At 43.3% G+C, this 16,852-nt stretch overlaps 1 protein-coding gene across 4 annotated transcripts in view; it reads right to left on the bottom strand.

Moving 5' to 3' along the window:
* The window catches only part of LOC102684046 (TIAM Rac1 associated GEF 2), a 99,669-nt gene that overhangs the window by 25,661 nt on the left and 57,156 nt on the right, over window positions 1-16,852 (bottom strand). For all 4 annotated transcript variants that reach the window (XM_069196999.1, XM_069197023.1, XM_069197006.1 and 1 more), the window contains 5 exons: window positions 13,681-13,848; window positions 11,498-11,602; window positions 10,168-10,246; window positions 9,396-9,485; window positions 8,289-8,537 (listed from right to left, as the gene is read on the bottom strand). In XM_069196999.1, the coding sequence (XP_069053100.1) occupies window positions 8,289-8,537; window positions 9,396-9,485; window positions 10,168-10,246; window positions 11,498-11,602; window positions 13,681-13,848 (691 nt within the window). The remainder of the gene's footprint in view (window positions 1-8,288; window positions 8,538-9,395; window positions 9,486-10,167; window positions 10,247-11,497; window positions 11,603-13,680; window positions 13,849-16,852) is intronic.

The following is a 16,852-nucleotide window of genomic DNA, read 5'->3' as shown; positions in this document are numbered from 1 at the left end:
TCTAAAACCTTTCCAGCAGCTATATCACCCTGCAACTCACACCTGGCAGCCCACTGGAGCTCAGTCTGGTCAGTCCCTGGATGGGAGACTCCTGGGAAAAACTAAGGTTGCTGCCGGAAGTGGTGTTAGTGGGACCAGCTCACCCTGTGGTCTGTGTGGGTCCTAATGCCCCAGTATAGTGACGGGGACACTTTACTGTAAACAGGCGCCGTCCTTTGGATAAACATAAAACCGAGGTCCTGACTCTCTGCGGTCTTTAAAAATCCCAGGGAGTTCCTCGAAAAGAGTAGGGGTGTCACTCCAGCATCCTGGCCGAATTTCTCATCCAGTCGTGGCCTCCTAATAATCCCCATCTATGAACTGGCTTCATCACTCTGTTCTCCTCCCCACTGAGAGCTGGTGTGTGGTGAGTGTACTGGCGCACTATGGCTGCTGATGCATTATGCAGGTGGGGCTACACACTGCTGGTGGTGGAGGGGATCCCCATTACCTGTAAAGCACTTTGAGTGGAATGTGCCAGAAAAGCGCTATATAAGTGTGAGGAATTATTATTAACAACAACAATAATAATAATATTAAATCAGTGATTCCCAATTATGGTCCTGGTGATCCACACGCCTGTTGGTTTGTGTTCCAGTCAAGCCCTCAGTTACACCATCAAACGCTTGATTGACCTAATAATAATAATAACAGTCACCTGAAGAAGGCTCCACGGCCGAAACGTTGTGTTTTTTTTCTTCTCTTTTCAGCATGGAATAAACCTATTACTTGTTCCTAATAATAATAAAGATTAATCTCAGTTGTTTGTTCCCAGCTCTTCAGCTCTTCAAAATGATCAGCTTTTGTAAATGAAATAAAATCCCAATCTTGTGACTTGAAACACAGTGCGAACCTTCCAATGAAGCAACTTCTTAGACCAAGTATGGTTTCAACTACCTACTGAAGGTGGGAGGAAATGAAAGCCCTGGGAACTGGGAACCACTGCGCTAAAACCTTCAGCAGTGAGACTCTTTATCGTCCCCTAGAGCCCATAGGGAGACATGCAGCACTGCAAAACCAGCATAGAGCTACAGACACTGGAAATGTGTACCACACAGCAACAAAGACCTACAGGGTAGGATCATCAGTATGATAACATTACCGATGATTAACATGCATCGCTGCTAAGCAGGAAAAGCCCAGACATCAGCCCTGGTGCCTGACAACCTAATACTGTAATACCGTCAAGCTTTAGATGCAGTATGTTTTAAAAAAGCATATCCTTTTAACTCAAATGTTACCGCCTAGTGCCAATTTGCACAGCTTGCCAGCCTTGCCACATTCATCTTACAATATACTGGCACCTCAGTCTTTCAGTCATATGAAGGCAGACAGCATTCATTTAATAATAAATAATAATAATTGCTTGCACATATATAGCGCTTTTTCTGGACACACCACTCAAAGTGCTTTACAGGTGATGGGGACTCCCCTCCACCACCACCAGTGTGCAGCCCCACCTGGATGATGGGACGGCAGCCATAGTGCACCAGTACGCTCCCCACACACCAGCTCTCAGTGGGGAGGAGAGCAGAGTGATGAAGCCAGTTCATAGATGGGAATTATTAGGAGGCCATGATTGGTAAGGGCCAATGGGATATTTGGCCAGGACACCAGGGTTACACCCCTACTCTTTTCGAGAAACACCCTGGGATTTTTAATAACCACAGAGAGTCAGGACCTCGGTTTTACGTCTCATCCGGAGGACGGCGCCTGTTTACAGTATAGTGTCCCCGTCACTATACTGGGGCATTAGGACCCACATGAGCCGCAGGGTGAGCGCCCCCTGCTGGACCCACTAACACCTCTTCCAGCAGGGACCTTAGTTTTTCCCAGGAGGTCTCCCATCCAGGTACTGACCAGGCTCACACCTGCTGAGCTCCAGTGGGCTGCCAGTTGTGACTTGCAGAGTGATATGGCTGCTGGTATTCAGACAAGGTGTCTAGAAGTCTTCAAAATCCCATTTCTGGAAATAACTCATGGACTCATGCAACGATAAAACGTCTGTTCCCATAGGCAGCCTTTTATTTTGCAGGAATGTGAAGGCAATGTCACTTGGGCAGCATCAGGCCAGTGTGATGGGTGCATAGCAGTATGACAGGCTGCCAGCACCTATCTCCATATGTAAAAAGCCTGCAGTTGAATCAACAGGACTTAGGCCAGGTCATCCTACGCTTTTCTTTAACCTCCACAGGGCACCAACAGTTCAATGCACGCTAGGATTGTGCTTCTAGAAACCTCACAGTAACATACCAAGAAATAGGCTCCCACTGTACAAACCACAAACATTTTCAGGTTGTGCAGTTTCTGACTCTGGTGGCCACTGGTGCTAATCTGCCTAGCTGTGACCAGTGAATCCAGAAAACACACTTTCAGCTACAGCAAGCATGCCTTCTGCTGTGATCTTTGAGGTATTCAAAGAGAAACATTGAACTTTTAAGCATTGTAGAACCAGAAAATGACTATATTTAGAAACAACTGGAGAAGACCCTGAAACACCTTAAGCTTTCAGTAAAAATATACTGTGTATATAATACAGTCTGACATTAAAGCATAAGTTTTATCTTAAAGTTTTTTTTCTTAATACAGACATAAACCAACCAGGAAATTAAGACATATCAAGAAAAATTGTTCTATACAAAAAACACTAATTCTAGATTTATAAGCCTCAACTAGATTTTTTAATAAAATGCAAACATACAGCACTAATTATCATCTAGGGTAGTAAAGACACCACACACACACTTACCTGAAGAACCAACCAAATACCAGCTGTCCCATTTGTTTATAGGGACAGTATATCCAAACTTAAGAATCTGCCATTTTTAATCACATAATTTTATCACAGATCTTTAGCTATGAAAGCACTTTCCTGCGTAGGCAGCCTCTGACATCAGGTCAGCAGTAAGCTGTCAGCATGCAGGGCTCTGTTTCAGTTCTCAGTCAGACCCTATTTTAGAGCCCTGACCATGCAGACATGCAGCATTGCTCTTTGCCGGAAGATGGTCGTATTAACAGCTGTGTAGCTGCTGGAGAAGAAATAAAGGCTATCTCTATCAAGCACTCTTCAAAACAACCCAGTTTTAATACGACAGACAAAATAAACACAAATACTTTTCACACAACAGCTTTGTTTTCGTTTTTCTTCTGAGGAAGTGGGTGGAGATGACAGAAGACTGTGGGTGTAAAATTATACAATTCTGAAGTGAATCACTCAAATGGATCATGAGGGGCAGGCAGCTGTGCAGATATTAGGCACGTATTTTCTCACTCCAATAATAAGCTGTGTTTTAGCTCTCTACATTTGCAAGAGGCGTCTAGGAGAAATTAAATGTCAGTTTCCTATTCCAACTTTTCATTTCCATTCACCTTCTGCACGGCTTTGTTCTCCTGGGCTCAAGTGAGAATGGCTGCAGATCAGATGCCATTTAGTCCTACTGCCTGGTAGTTTAGCAGCTAACGTGAATCTAAAAATTAACTGAGCCACTTCATAAAGAAGCCCAATTGAAAAGCACACAACATATAATGTATACAGCACAACACACAGGCGACAACATCCCTACTGTCAAGCTGTGTGGTAGAGGCATTAGGGCTACGTCTCACCAGCAGGGACTGGGAAGCTTGTCAAGCTCAAGGGGAAAATGGATGGAGAAAAGTACGGGGATAAAATTAAATCTTTCAGCAGGACAATGACCCGAAGCAGAAGTCCAAAGTTTCACTTTCATCTTGTCAGTGTATGTTCTTGACTGGCCCAGTATGTCATGACTTCAATGTGATGGAAAATCCATGTCAAGACTGGAAAATTGCTGTCCCTAGACAACCCCTAACCCAACTGACAGAGCCTGGGCAAGTTTATAAAGAATAATGGGTGAAATTTGCACAGCGCTGGTTTGCAAAGTGGGCAGAGACTTATCCAAAACGTTTCACAGGTGTACCTGATGCCAAGGATGCTACAGTCATGCCTGAACGTTTGTGACCCCATTGCATAATGTGAGATTTATTGGTTTCTTAACCACAAAATGCATATTTAATCAGAAATTGTCACTTGAAATAAAGCATAATTATTCACCACTTTGAGTGTTTTAAAAGAAAAATGTCCATGCAGCACAATAACACACACAGTATACAGAAATTGTGCAGGTGCAAAAAATAAGTGAACCCTTAGTTCTACAACTTACATCAAGGTGAAGCAGGAGCAGGTGGGTCAATGACAGAATGGTAACCAATGAAACTGAAGATCTGAAGTTATGTGCTAGGGAGGAGCAAACATAAATAATTGCAAAAAAGCAGGTCCGTAACTCTTCCTGCAGTACGAGTCTAGCATCATGCCTCGAACTAAGGAAACATCAGCAGAACTGAGGGAAAAAGCAGTGGATGCTCATCAATCTGGACAAGGTTATAAAGCCATTTCAAAAAGATTCGGACTCCGTAAATCCACTGCGAGGCAAAAAGTATACAAGTGGAGGGCATTTAAAATGATGGCAACCCTGCCAGGAAGTGGACGTCCTATTGAAATTTCACCCAGGGCCACGAGCGGAATGATAAAAGAGGTAAAGCGTTATCCTGAAATAGCATCCAGAGGTCTACAAGCCTCCCTAGCTGCCTCTGGAGTAGTGGTGCATAGATCAACGATAAGAAGACCCCTGAACAGAAAGGACATCTATGGAAGGGTCACCAGGAAGAAGCCTCTTCTGTCAAAAAGAGCAAAGCTGCCCGTCTGGAGTTTGCCAGAGACCACCTGGACAAGCCTGAAGAGTTCTGGAAGTCTGTTCTCTGGACAGATGAGTCCCACAATTGAACTATTTGGGTACAACAAGAGGGCCCCATGTTTGACGAAGAGCCAACACAGCCTACCACCAAAAAAACCTTATCCCTCCTGTCAAGCATGGTGGTGGGAGTGTCCTTGTATGGGGCTGTTTTTCTTTCTCTGGCCCTGGGCAACTAGACATCACTGAGGGAATCGTGAATTCTTGAGAAGAATGACGGGCCATCAGTTTGAAAACTCAAGCTGGGCACAAAGCTGATGTTTCAAAAAGACAACGATCCAAAACATTTACAGTAAGTAAGTCCACTAAAGAATGGCTTAGGAAGAAGCGTTTCCGTGTCCTGGAATGGCCAAACCATAGCCCTGACCTGAATCCTATTGAAATGCTGTGGCAGGACCTGAAGGGGGCTGTTCATGCAAGACGTCCTTCAAAGCTCACAGAGCTGGCGGAGTATTGTAAAGAGGAGTGGGGGAAAAAAACCCTCCAGCAAGATGTCAGGGACTGACAACTGGTTATAGGAGGCGACTGCGGGAAGTTACTGCTGGTTATGGAGGTGCCACATGTTATTGACTGTTCATTTACTTCTGCACACAGGAATATCTGGTGATTTGTTAAATATCACAGTCTAATAATCTGCGGGTTCAAATCCCTTTTTGTGTGTGGGACGTCTTTATTTAGGATATTAATTCTATATATTAATTCATTCAACAGTTCAGGTTCATATAATATCTCTATATCTAAAATAATGACCAACTTTCAAGCATGAGTGTAGGACCAAGTACTAGTCGTATTGGCTTGACGGAAATAAATACTCACGCAACCACCCTTTTCATGTTTTTGATTTTTAGTTTTTAATTCTGAGTGTTGGCTGATGTTCAAATTCTTTCACCCATGAAAGGGTTTAGTTTGGGTATTCAGGTTTTGAATAAAAAGATTTGTTTTAAAAAATGTGTGCATACCATTTGCAGCTCAACAATACGGTTGGTACATCACTGGAAGGCGTAAATACTTATCCAAAACACTGTATAAGCCAGGTGGCAATGACAGGAGCACAGTGTAAGCATACTTCAAAAAACAAGGGAAGGACTGCAAACGGAAACTGCTTGACTGATCAGATGAGCAAAAGCAAGACCTGCTACAGTGATTTTGATTAAAAACATGATTTCTTCCAATTACCTATATAATTACTTATTACTCATTTATTTGTCTGGTGCTTTTATCCAAACTGGCTTACATTTGGACATTTATACACCTGGGTATTTTATTGTGTTCAGGGGTAAAACAGCAGTACCTAGCCTGGGATTTGAACTCACAACCTTCCATTTACAAACCCAAAACCCCCTGACTGCTGCTTGACCTGTTGTAGTTCCCCATAGCATCCTGTTTTGGTTTAAAGGGGAACAATGTCTCAGACCAGTTATTAAAACTCAGTCCCAATATAAATTCATTGACCATATACTGTATATAAAAAAACATTAAAATTCAAATTAAACTCAAAATCATTAACTTGGTGAAAGTACTGCGAGTCGCCACGTTATCACAAACTCGTATTTGAGTTCCCATGAATTGCGAAGTGATGCGGCCCTTCCTGCTCACTAGTCACTGTGATGACTAATGTAAAAGTGATGCAAGAGCGAACAGGTACAGGTTGTGCAGCAGACATTTCACCGCAGAAATGTTCCAATGTGATCTGCATGCAGAGGTAACAAGTACGTTCCATTTATCAGCAATATTTCTATTGGATTAAAAGAGATGTCTTCACAAGCCTGCATGTCCAATAGGTCCACTACACCTCACTGGAAGTTTTGTTCCCTCATTCTGAATCGCAGAACACGGCTCTGCGCAGACCTGGAAATTTAATCTATTTTGTGATGTAAACTGGAGGTTTTACAAGTTACTGTGCACATTTTACTTCTATTGTGGTTGGAAATGCACTCGGCACTGCTGACTCTTTCTCACCCCGGAGTCTAAAAACAGTGTTGCAGTTCCCCATTATTACCATGAAGGCTCCAAGTTCCCTACATTTCAGTACAGTCAGATCAATAACAACGTTTTGAAACCATCAAAATAAGTTGTTCCAGTTCCTCTGGAGACAGTTTCATAAAGCAAAAGGTAGCTGCTTTCCCCAAGTTAACCTTTGTTAAGAATCAGAAGGATACATTTGACGAAGATCCTCACAGCTTCAGCGGAATTATTTGAGCCAGTGCTGCTGATACCCAAGTTCCCGAAACACAACCTCTTCCTCTAGCATCAGTTACAGTTCCACACCAGAGAGGTGTTAGGATGACCTAAACCAACTGCCACTTTAATTTTAGCTGCTATCAGGATAGTACTAACTGCAATGTGTATTTATAAAACAACACTTCCATGCTTCAAATCCCCACATCCTGTTTTGAGAATGCTTGGAAGTACTTTTAAATTCTAAATAATAACTCTTATACTCCAGAGCAGCTGTAGAAATTTTAGTCAGTTGTGCTGTTACAATGTACACTGCTAAAAGGCTAATCTGACTGTTGTACACAAATAAAACTGTAAGTATCACATAGGTAGTACACAAAACACTGCAAACCACCATATGGAAACTAAAGATGATTTTGAAGAGGAAATGAAAATATTTGCTTTCAGATTGGTTTGCTCAGAAACACCAAAGGATCAATCAAAAAAAACATCAGAAGAGTCAGTGACAAGATCCAGATTCTGATAAATCTGAGAAGTTTGAAATGGGGCACATTTGGTCTTGGCCTGTCTTTAATTTCATATCAATCTTTTTTAAATGTTGTTTTGCCGCTTATAGCTATAGCATAATCCTATGATGCTCCTATTGTAGGATCATCTGCACATCGGGCTAGTTGACCTGTCTAGAAACTCAATCATCAATTCTTAAAAAAGTAGGAAGGGCAGTGGCCCTAGCAGTAGCTCAGTGGTACTCTAGTAATTACATCACCCCAATTTCAGCCCCTTACTGTATCTGCACTCTCCTTTCTATCCATTAATACACAGTTCCCTGAAAGCCTATTGCTTCTAAACTGAGAACTCTTTTTTATATGACCCATGTGAAAAAGCCTTCTATTCCGTATGGTAGTTCTGTAGGACTCTCTTGTTGTTGTTTCTTGTTCAAAGATCTTCAACACATTAACTTAACAAGACTTGACCTGCTCTTAATCCATGTTGACTACAGTATGTCCTATATTTTCCATAACCTGACATGTTGAAGTCTGACATATGGCTCAGTAACTACTTGGTTCAGTTTTATAGTTTTTATAAGTGGACATTAACAATTTTCCAGCCTACACGTATTACCCCAAGCTCAGGCCACTGCTAGAAAAGTGGCACCAACGGCTTCCGAATTTACTCCTTTTGGATTATTAAAAGAAAATTCTTGACTGTGCCCACTGTAATGCCGTGGGCACTGAGATGCCGGGAGATTAAACCGGACGGCCTGTGCTGCTGCAGGAGGGGTGGAAGAGGAAGGAAGGGACTCACCGGCAGAGGGCGGTGTGGTGTGGCTCTCAAGCAGGTCCTCCAGGAACTGACCCGGGGGAGGAAAGGGCGGGGCTGGGTCCCTGGTCTCGGCCGCAGGCCAGGCGGATCCCTGCCACAGGCCTGAGGGGGAATCTCTCCGAAGGGTCATGTTCAGCGCCTGCTCGCTGAACAGAGTCTGGATCAGCCCCAGGTCCAGGGTCGACACGCTCCTTCCGTTGAGCACCAGGATCTCGTCCCCCGGCCGCAGCCCTGCAAGCACGGCGTGGGCAAATGAGGAACAACTGCAGCCCTCGGGAACGGGCAGAAACAGTTCCGTGAGTCACTGCACGGCGGTGTTTACTGTGGGACTAACCTAATTTAAAAAAACACCTCGGAACTGAATGCACTCTTGTTTTCACCCCCCAAAAATGGCCCAGCTGTTTTTTTTTTTTAAATCCTGCACCATTAGGTCATGCAGCTGAAAACAGTTTTCTTTTTGTGCTCTATAAATAGCCTCAGCGCTGCAGCTTTCCTAATGTGAGGTATCAATGGACTGCTGTTTACGCAGAAAACGGAAAAAATAATGGAAGCAATTGCTTTTCTCCTCCACTTCAGGCTAAAATACTTGAAACAGGAAAAAAAAGAATCCAACTGGTCATCTCTTACCTATATACCTTATTCTGCTTGCCACGTTTATTTATTTTGGCCAGGCGTACTCGGATCTTTGGATTTCTAGGTCTTTAGGTCTCGCAAGGCCAGTCAGAAAAATTCCCGTTTCAAAATAACGTGAAACAGCTGTGAGATTAGTACTACAGCAACTCTCTGCTCCCCAGAGGGGCTGGACTCTCAAGCAGTAAACCTCATGGCATTCGAGATGCCCAGCTCTCCGTGGCTTCCTTCATTCTTGTCCAATACAGGCTTTATCACCGCCGTTCCAAAGTCAAAGGGAGAAGCTGTGACTTGCAGCTTGCAGTTGTTCTTGACCGCCTCGCAAATCAACTAATATATAACTACGCATAATGTATAACTACGCATAGACAGCACAACAACGCACTGCAGAACATACTGTATACCTCTTAGTCTTACCGAGAACGGAGTGTAACGGGGCACCAAGATTAAAAGATCTACCTTCGCTGGATGCCACTCCATCGGGAAGCACTTCACTGACGAATATCCGGCTGTTCCTGAACCCGTCCACATGACCAGTGACCGCAAATCCTGCAACACAGCACGCAGCCCATTGCACATAGAGAATGCAAGAGCACAGCAGACACAGCCATAATCAATAAGCTGACATGCAGGGTGCGCAGGACAGTGACTGTCCAGCAAGTCTGTGTTCAATAAATGAAAGTGGAAACTTCTGCCAAGCCCATTCTTTATAGTAACATCCATCCAGCCGATTCTGAACGGTACGTCTAATTCTGGGTCCGGGAGGAGCTGGGGCCTATCCCAGCAAACAACGGGTCAAGGCAGGATACACCTCGGATGGGACGCCAGTCCATTACAGTGCGCACGCACGCACAAACGGTCCAATTTTCACAGAAGCCAATTAACCTTCCAGTTTGCAGACTGTGGAGGGAAAACAGAAAAATGCAAACCCATGGAGAACATACAAACTCCACGCAGAGGGCACACCAGGTCTGAAATTGAACCCAGGGCCCAAACACTGAGGCAGCAATGCAATGCTGACCACAGCGCCACCGTGCTGCCCTTTATAGTAACAGCAAAACAAGAGTTAATTAGCTCTCATTTTTAGACTAGTTTTTTAATGCTTTTTTTCTAAGTTGCAATTTCAGACAGTTCCTTTGATTTATAATGAACAACTCCAAAATTGTTGCCAGTTTTTCCAGTGCATCTCCACAATCCGAGAGCTAGACAGGATTACTTCTCTGGAACTTACCAAAGTCCACTGTACTTGGAGACCTGGACAGGAGCAACTGGTAAAGATTCAGAGGTATAATTTCTAATTCATCATACACCTGTAAAAATGAAAAGAAACTTCATTAAAATAGTAAGAATGACCAAAAAGTTGTAGGTACTATTTTTTTGTTTAATGCCCATTCCAATTTGAAATCTCCAATTATTTTTTAGCTTAACTTGCTGCTATGAGAACCCATTTATAACAAAGTAATGAGGACTTGTGCACCCCCTCCTCCAACATGCCCACCAGTCTGGGCCATTTGTCATTTGCTACACTGCAAGCTACACAGTGTCTTACAGGGAACTGAGCACCACCTGGAGGAGTGTCATGTCTCTTACTCATTTCACTGCAGTCTGGCAGGTTGCTGGTACAACATGCCCCTGTACAACAAGCACAGAAGAAAGCCCCACCCATCTCTTGTTCATACAACCAATTATCTAATTCTGCTCTGATACTTGGAGAAGCACATTCACAGCCATGTCAATTAAGTCATGTCACCAGAAAAGCTTTAATTCGAAAGAGAACTAGGAAACTGGGTTTACAAAATCAAACCACAAACACGGGTTACTAGATTTAACAGCCTATTTACCTAAGCCTAACCCTAACCAGCAGCCATATCACTCAGAAACTCACAATGTGCAGGCCACTGAAGCTCAGCAGGTGTGAGCCTGGTCAGTACCTGGATGGGAGACTCCTGGGAAAAACTAAGGTTGCTGCTGGAAGAGGTGTTAGTGGGATAAGCAGGGGGCACTCAGCCTGCGGTCCATGTGGGTCCTAATGCCCCAGTATAGTGACGGGGACACTATACTGTAAAAGGCACCGTCCTTCCAATGAGACATAAAACCGAGGCTCTGACTCTCTGTGGTCATTAAAAATCTCAGGGTGTTTCTTGTTTCTCAGGAGTGCTACCCCGGCTTCCTTGCCAAATTTCCCCCTGGCCTTTACATGGCCTCCTAATTATCCCCATCTCTGAACTGGCCTTATCACTCTGCTCTCCTCCCCACTGAGAGCTGGTGTGTGGTGAGTGTACTGGTGTGCTATGGCTGCCGTCACATCATCCAGGTGAGGCTTCACACTGGTGGAGGTGGAGGGGATCCCCAACACCTGTAAAGCACTTTGAGTGTAGTGTCCAGAAAAGTGTTATATAAGTATAAGGAATTACTTTATTATGATTAAAAAATTTCATTTGAACCCCAATCACTTTTCATGGAACCATTCCACAACAACCTTTGCTTTCAGTCCCAAACAGCAGCAGAGGACAGAATGACCCAACGCTGCAGTTTGGTGCTGATCTTGTACAGAGTCTCACCAGGTCCTGGATGAACTCGTTGGACGCGGGGGTGCTGAGCTCTACGTTCTGCCCCACTGTTCTCCGAAGGCGCAGACAGTGCCTGCCTGGGTCTAGTTGCTTCTTCTGTAGCACAAAGAACAGATATTTGCTCAAAGTCTTCAGTTCCCCCTTACATATCATTGAACAGTACCCTTTCATCTTACACTGGGCTTCAATTTATTCATATGCCTGGGATAATGCAATGCAGCTGGTTCTAGCAAACAAAATGCAATCACATTTTTGGTATCCGTTACAGAAATGAAAACATTGCAAGACTAATCGCTCCGAAATAACAGCAGATCTTTCTAAACAGGCAATCTTCACATTTCTGCATACCCTGTAAATGTCAACAGAATACTGCAGCATTTTTCAAGTGTTGGCATCTCAAAACATCCTGTATTCGGCAGTCCTGAACTTAAACTGCGCTATTTAAGAAACCATCACGAAAAAAATACAATAATAACATTTATCGAATCTTGCAACTGAGAAAAAAAAGTGATGACTTACATTATAAAACTAATTCTGCATTTTAACACAATGTAATTTTAATAACTTGTGCCCGTGAATGTATTCCCACATCTCCCCTTTTACAGGTCACATAGAATAGAACATTTCAATATCACACAATTTCAAGTTCTCGCAGCATTCATCCAAATAAATCATGCTCTTCAGGCTCTGTCCTTGAGTGACGGAGACTTAGAAATACTTAAGAAGGATCTCATTCTGCACTCCCAACAGTAATATTATTGACATCCACGTCCAGAGCCAACGCTCACAGAACAGAAAGTCTTAAGCGGCATCTAGTGGTGCGATTCGGAACTACACCTGGGTTTTACTTTTTCCTTCCCAACATACAGTAACAATGATCTGTGCCTTTGGACAAATCACCTGGATATTTCTCTCTATTTTTAAGGGGTCAGTTTATTTTCCTAGCTGTACTTATGCTTCATTTGAGAGATGACCATACAGACACAAGGTATAGCACAACAACCGTTTTGGTCGTGTTTGCATTCTTAAAAAGAAGAAATTTTTCATCACACGTCTGTTCAGACATATACATAACATCCAGAAATTCTAAGTGTTCAACACATGAACAGGCACAGGAAGGAAGGTCAAATAATGAAACTGTTTCAAAGACTGCTAGACATAGGGTTATACTTTTGTTGAGACAAGCAGGTTAGGAGCTTGTAAGTATAGATGTGCATCAAAAGAGACAATTGAAACAAGGATAATATATATAATCCTGTGCATATTGGGGTCTGGGCTTTGGACTGGCCTGAATACTCTGTGTTAACCTTTCTTTTTGGGCTTTCCTGAACCTCTTACTCACTTGCTATTTTTAGTCAACATTTTTCACAATGCAGTGTTTCGTGTAAAGCACAGAGATCGAGTTCTTAAACGCCTCTGTGTAGCACTGGAACGAGACCATCGTGGGCTATTTTTCTCCCAACGATAAAACAATGTCTCGTTACTGAAGAGGTTTTTACCTCAGAGCTACCAAATAACTTGCTCAAAGTATGTGGGAAAAAAAATGTTTTCTTTTCTGTACAGTTTGGGAAAGACCTTGGCCACATCCATGAAAAGGGGCCAAAAATAAACACTGAAAATGTCAGCTTTTTCCCATGAGAAAGTGTGTTTCTGCAATCTCTCCTCCCCAGGAACTGGCTTCCCAAGGATGTTCATGTTAGCATCACATTCGCTGCTCCTAATAAAAGCTTTCTCCGCAGGACCCTGGTCAACGTGCAGTACGTGCATGAAATCACAGGACAAACACGGTAACTTACAGAACACGAAGCATGATAATGTGTAATAAACTGTGGGCACCTGCAGCAGAAAGACATCAATAGTCCAGAATAAAAAGGACAGAAGACAAGACAAGCTTAAAAAACATTTCACCATAGTGAAACCTCAAAAATAGGTATGTCCTATCATGAAAACAAAAACATTATCGATTACACGATGTACACGGGTGATATTCACTAAAGGCTCTGGACTGTGGAGCTGAAAGAAAATGAAGACCACTATCGGCAGGTCGCCAGGGCAGAAGAGGGCTCTGTAATCTTCATCCCGTGTCTTGCTGTGTTGCAATACGTTACTGAGTTGTCACATCTATGACAAGCTGCGTGTGCTGAACTTCCATAAACTCCTCTCTCTCTGCTCACCTTACATGCAAGGGAAAGCACATCCACAACCATGTGGTCCTGTTTTATAGGCACTGTGACGGCTTGGTTGTCAGGCATGTAGATGTAGACTGGAGTTTCCAAAGCAGTGTCCCAGTGGCTGCTCTCTAGGGGTGCTGTGCAGTGCAGACTGGCTGAGCCATCTAATCTCTGTTGAAAGAGCAAAGAAGAGAGGTACTGTAATTGAAGAAAAAAAAGACACAAACAAGATGGTCGCTGGTATCAAAGGTTCAGGTAGGTTTTTACCTATCCAGTATTTAGAAGTAATAGTACTGTACATAGTTTCGTCTACATGTGAATTAGCTTGTAAGGTGCTCCTCCGTTAAAGGATTTCCAATGAAGAAGCATCTTTTAGATGCAGTTCACTTAGAAAGCTCAAGTGGCAGATACGGATCACTGTAAAATCTGTAGCCAGGTTCTGGTTGCTAAAGAGGATGGTTTGTGTTATTATTACTAACAATAACAACAAGAACAATTCCTTGCATTTGTGTAGTACGTTTATCCCCAAAGGATCCCGAAGCGCTTCAAACACAGGAGGGGACCTACTGAAGTTCAGCCCTTCTGCGCCAGCAGCCCCGCTAGGCAAACCAGGCAAGGAAGTAAATACTGGCTTCAGCAGCTGAATTAAGGGGAACTTTAGGAAGACCAGACTGACTAAGCCTACAGTCGATTTTAAACGCCTGGGTTAATACATTCACCTCTGCATTCTTTCAAACTGCTCCATAGGATCTTGAATGGAAAAAAAAAGCAGCCAGGAGCCTGGCTTAACATTTCATCTGAAGGACGGCACCTTCTATAGTACATTGTCCCTGGTCATCATACGGTGCTTTGGGTTGTACCTTCCGGCCAGGAGGCGAGACCAGCCTGGTTTGCCCTGGGAGGTCTCCTCTCCCAGTACTGATCCGGCGTGACCCTGCTTAACTAGCAAGATCGGATGGGATCAGTCTACAGAGCGGCAAGCTGCTGACGTCCTACCGTTCTGACTTTGGGATTCCCATGTTTCACACTGTAGGAACCCGGAACAGTGAACCTAACAGTTGGCAAGCCCTCCTTTTTGGTGCAACAGTAACTTTATTACTGTGCCTCCACTACCTGTGAATTCTGACCTCACCACAGGCACAAAATGCTCGTGAGGGGGGAAAGGGGGGAATAGTTAAGAAGGGGAAAAAAAAAGTTAAATGGTTTTGCCTTCCACTATTGGTGAGTAAAGACAACCAGAATGTCCAGCACTTTTCAAACCACCTTTCACGTCACTTAATTCTCTTGTTTCCATCTGCAAGACATGGGGAAGCCGAACAATTGTCCGTAATGCTGGGGTTTGACCAAAGTTTACTCTGTTATTTCATCTTGCAAGACGTAGACATACGATCGCATCACCAACAAATTGTCTTATTCTTTTATTTGAAAATGCTTCTAAATGTTGAAGGCTTCCAACAGTGTTTTTAACAGAACCTTGACAAAGAGGGAAAAAATGCATTGTGGCCCTTCTTCTTGTACTAAGACCCGAGTCAAACACTCTCTATCCACACTTAAATTTAAAACCAGGCAGTGCGAGTCTAGGGATAAAGCTTCTTTATTTCATTTTGGAGCTCATGGAAACAAACCTAACACACGCACACCCAATGGCAAGTGAAAACAAAGTGCTCAACTGCTCAGCGGTGGGAAAAAAAAACCCCGTAAAAAACATTGAGATTCATATCCCTGAAAATACAGCCAAATGAAAGCCTTACAAACCATGCCAAAACAAGGGCCAGAGGCATTACTGTTAAATTTGTGTCAACAACTTTTCATGACACTGACAAAGGTTCACTATTGTGAAATCACTTTACGTGCTGTTATATTTCTGAGGTAATGTTTGTCCAAAAGAGAAAGTGGGGTAACATTCAATGCCTCCGTCCCTACAGGAAAAAACAAAACAATGTATAACTGTCATCCATCTACAGTTGCATTACTGGAAAGTTCTGTTGCCACCAGTTACCAGACTGCATCTCTTTCTTAACCACCACTTGACTAATACCAGAGTACTGTGCATTCATTCACTGCCACAAAGTTGTAACAGTCCATCCAAATTTCCACAAAAGCAGCCAAAACGCATAGATTGTGATGTGTAATGCTGTGGCATTTGTGATGAGTTTTAACCAGTACTGTACTTCAGATTTTCCTTCCACAGAAAACATCTTGGAGAATGACAATCTCCAGCCCATATCTAGCAAAAAGTTAAAGCAGAGAAGAGCAAACTCTGAGCTGAAAAGTCTGAAACTCTCATCTGACTTCAGGAACAAGCAAAACACGGTCCTCCACTAACAACCCCTCTGGCTGGTGTATAAACTAGGCCACTGAAGAACGTGACAGTCTCAAAATCTATACAAACATACTAAAGTGAATGTAGCTTTAAAATGTTTAATGAAAAAAAGATTTAAAAATTAAGCTGTAAAACCACTTTCTTCTCTAAACAATGTAGTTACACGGGTACAAGTCACCTGAAAATAAGCCCAACTTTTTTTTTTTTAAACACTACTTATCTGCTAACCCCTTTGTACTACTACTAAATATTAGTACTGTACACCGTACTAACAAGACAAAATACCGTTAATACTACAAGCAATGATATTAATCCGTTTAATGATTTTTAAAACCCTGGAGTTCTCCAAATGTGGGTTTATTGACAAGTGGTTTCAAAACCTAAAGAGCAATTCATTTCAGTTTTGCTGAAGGAAGTTGGGGTGCGAGTGAAATAGCTGTTCAGCAGCAGGATGACAAAGACGGTAAGGAGCGACTCGGCAGTTCGCCTCATCTCAAAAAAACACAAAGCAAAACGACCGTTCGGTAGCGTAACGGCATCGAAAGAATGGAGGAAAAAAAAACCCCGGTCCCTCGACGGTAGAGAAGAGTCTGCGGTAAAAACAACCGGATTCTTGCTGAAGAAAGGCTCGCGTCGGCGCCCCGTCTGCAAGCGAGTCTGCACGCGGCGGGGCTTGCTGGTACTGCAGCACCGTGTCAACACATCGCCAGGGCGTTATGACAGCTGCTCAGTGCCTAATCCTACCCGTCACAAGCCAGCGTTAAGGCAGCGGATTCCCCCTTTTGTGGTCCGCAGAGCCAGAAATAATTGATGGCTCCTAATATTTCTGGCACCTAGGAGGAGAAAAAAAAA

Source organism: Lepisosteus oculatus, chromosome 2 (genome assembly GCF_040954835.1).
Source record: "Lepisosteus oculatus isolate fLepOcu1 chromosome 2, fLepOcu1.hap2, whole genome shotgun sequence".
NCBI classification, from domain to species: domain Eukaryota; kingdom Metazoa; phylum Chordata; class Actinopteri; order Semionotiformes; family Lepisosteidae; genus Lepisosteus; species Lepisosteus oculatus.
The sequence above is the reverse complement of the archived record's forward strand: the minus strand, read 5'-3'. Positions and strand labels throughout refer to the sequence as shown.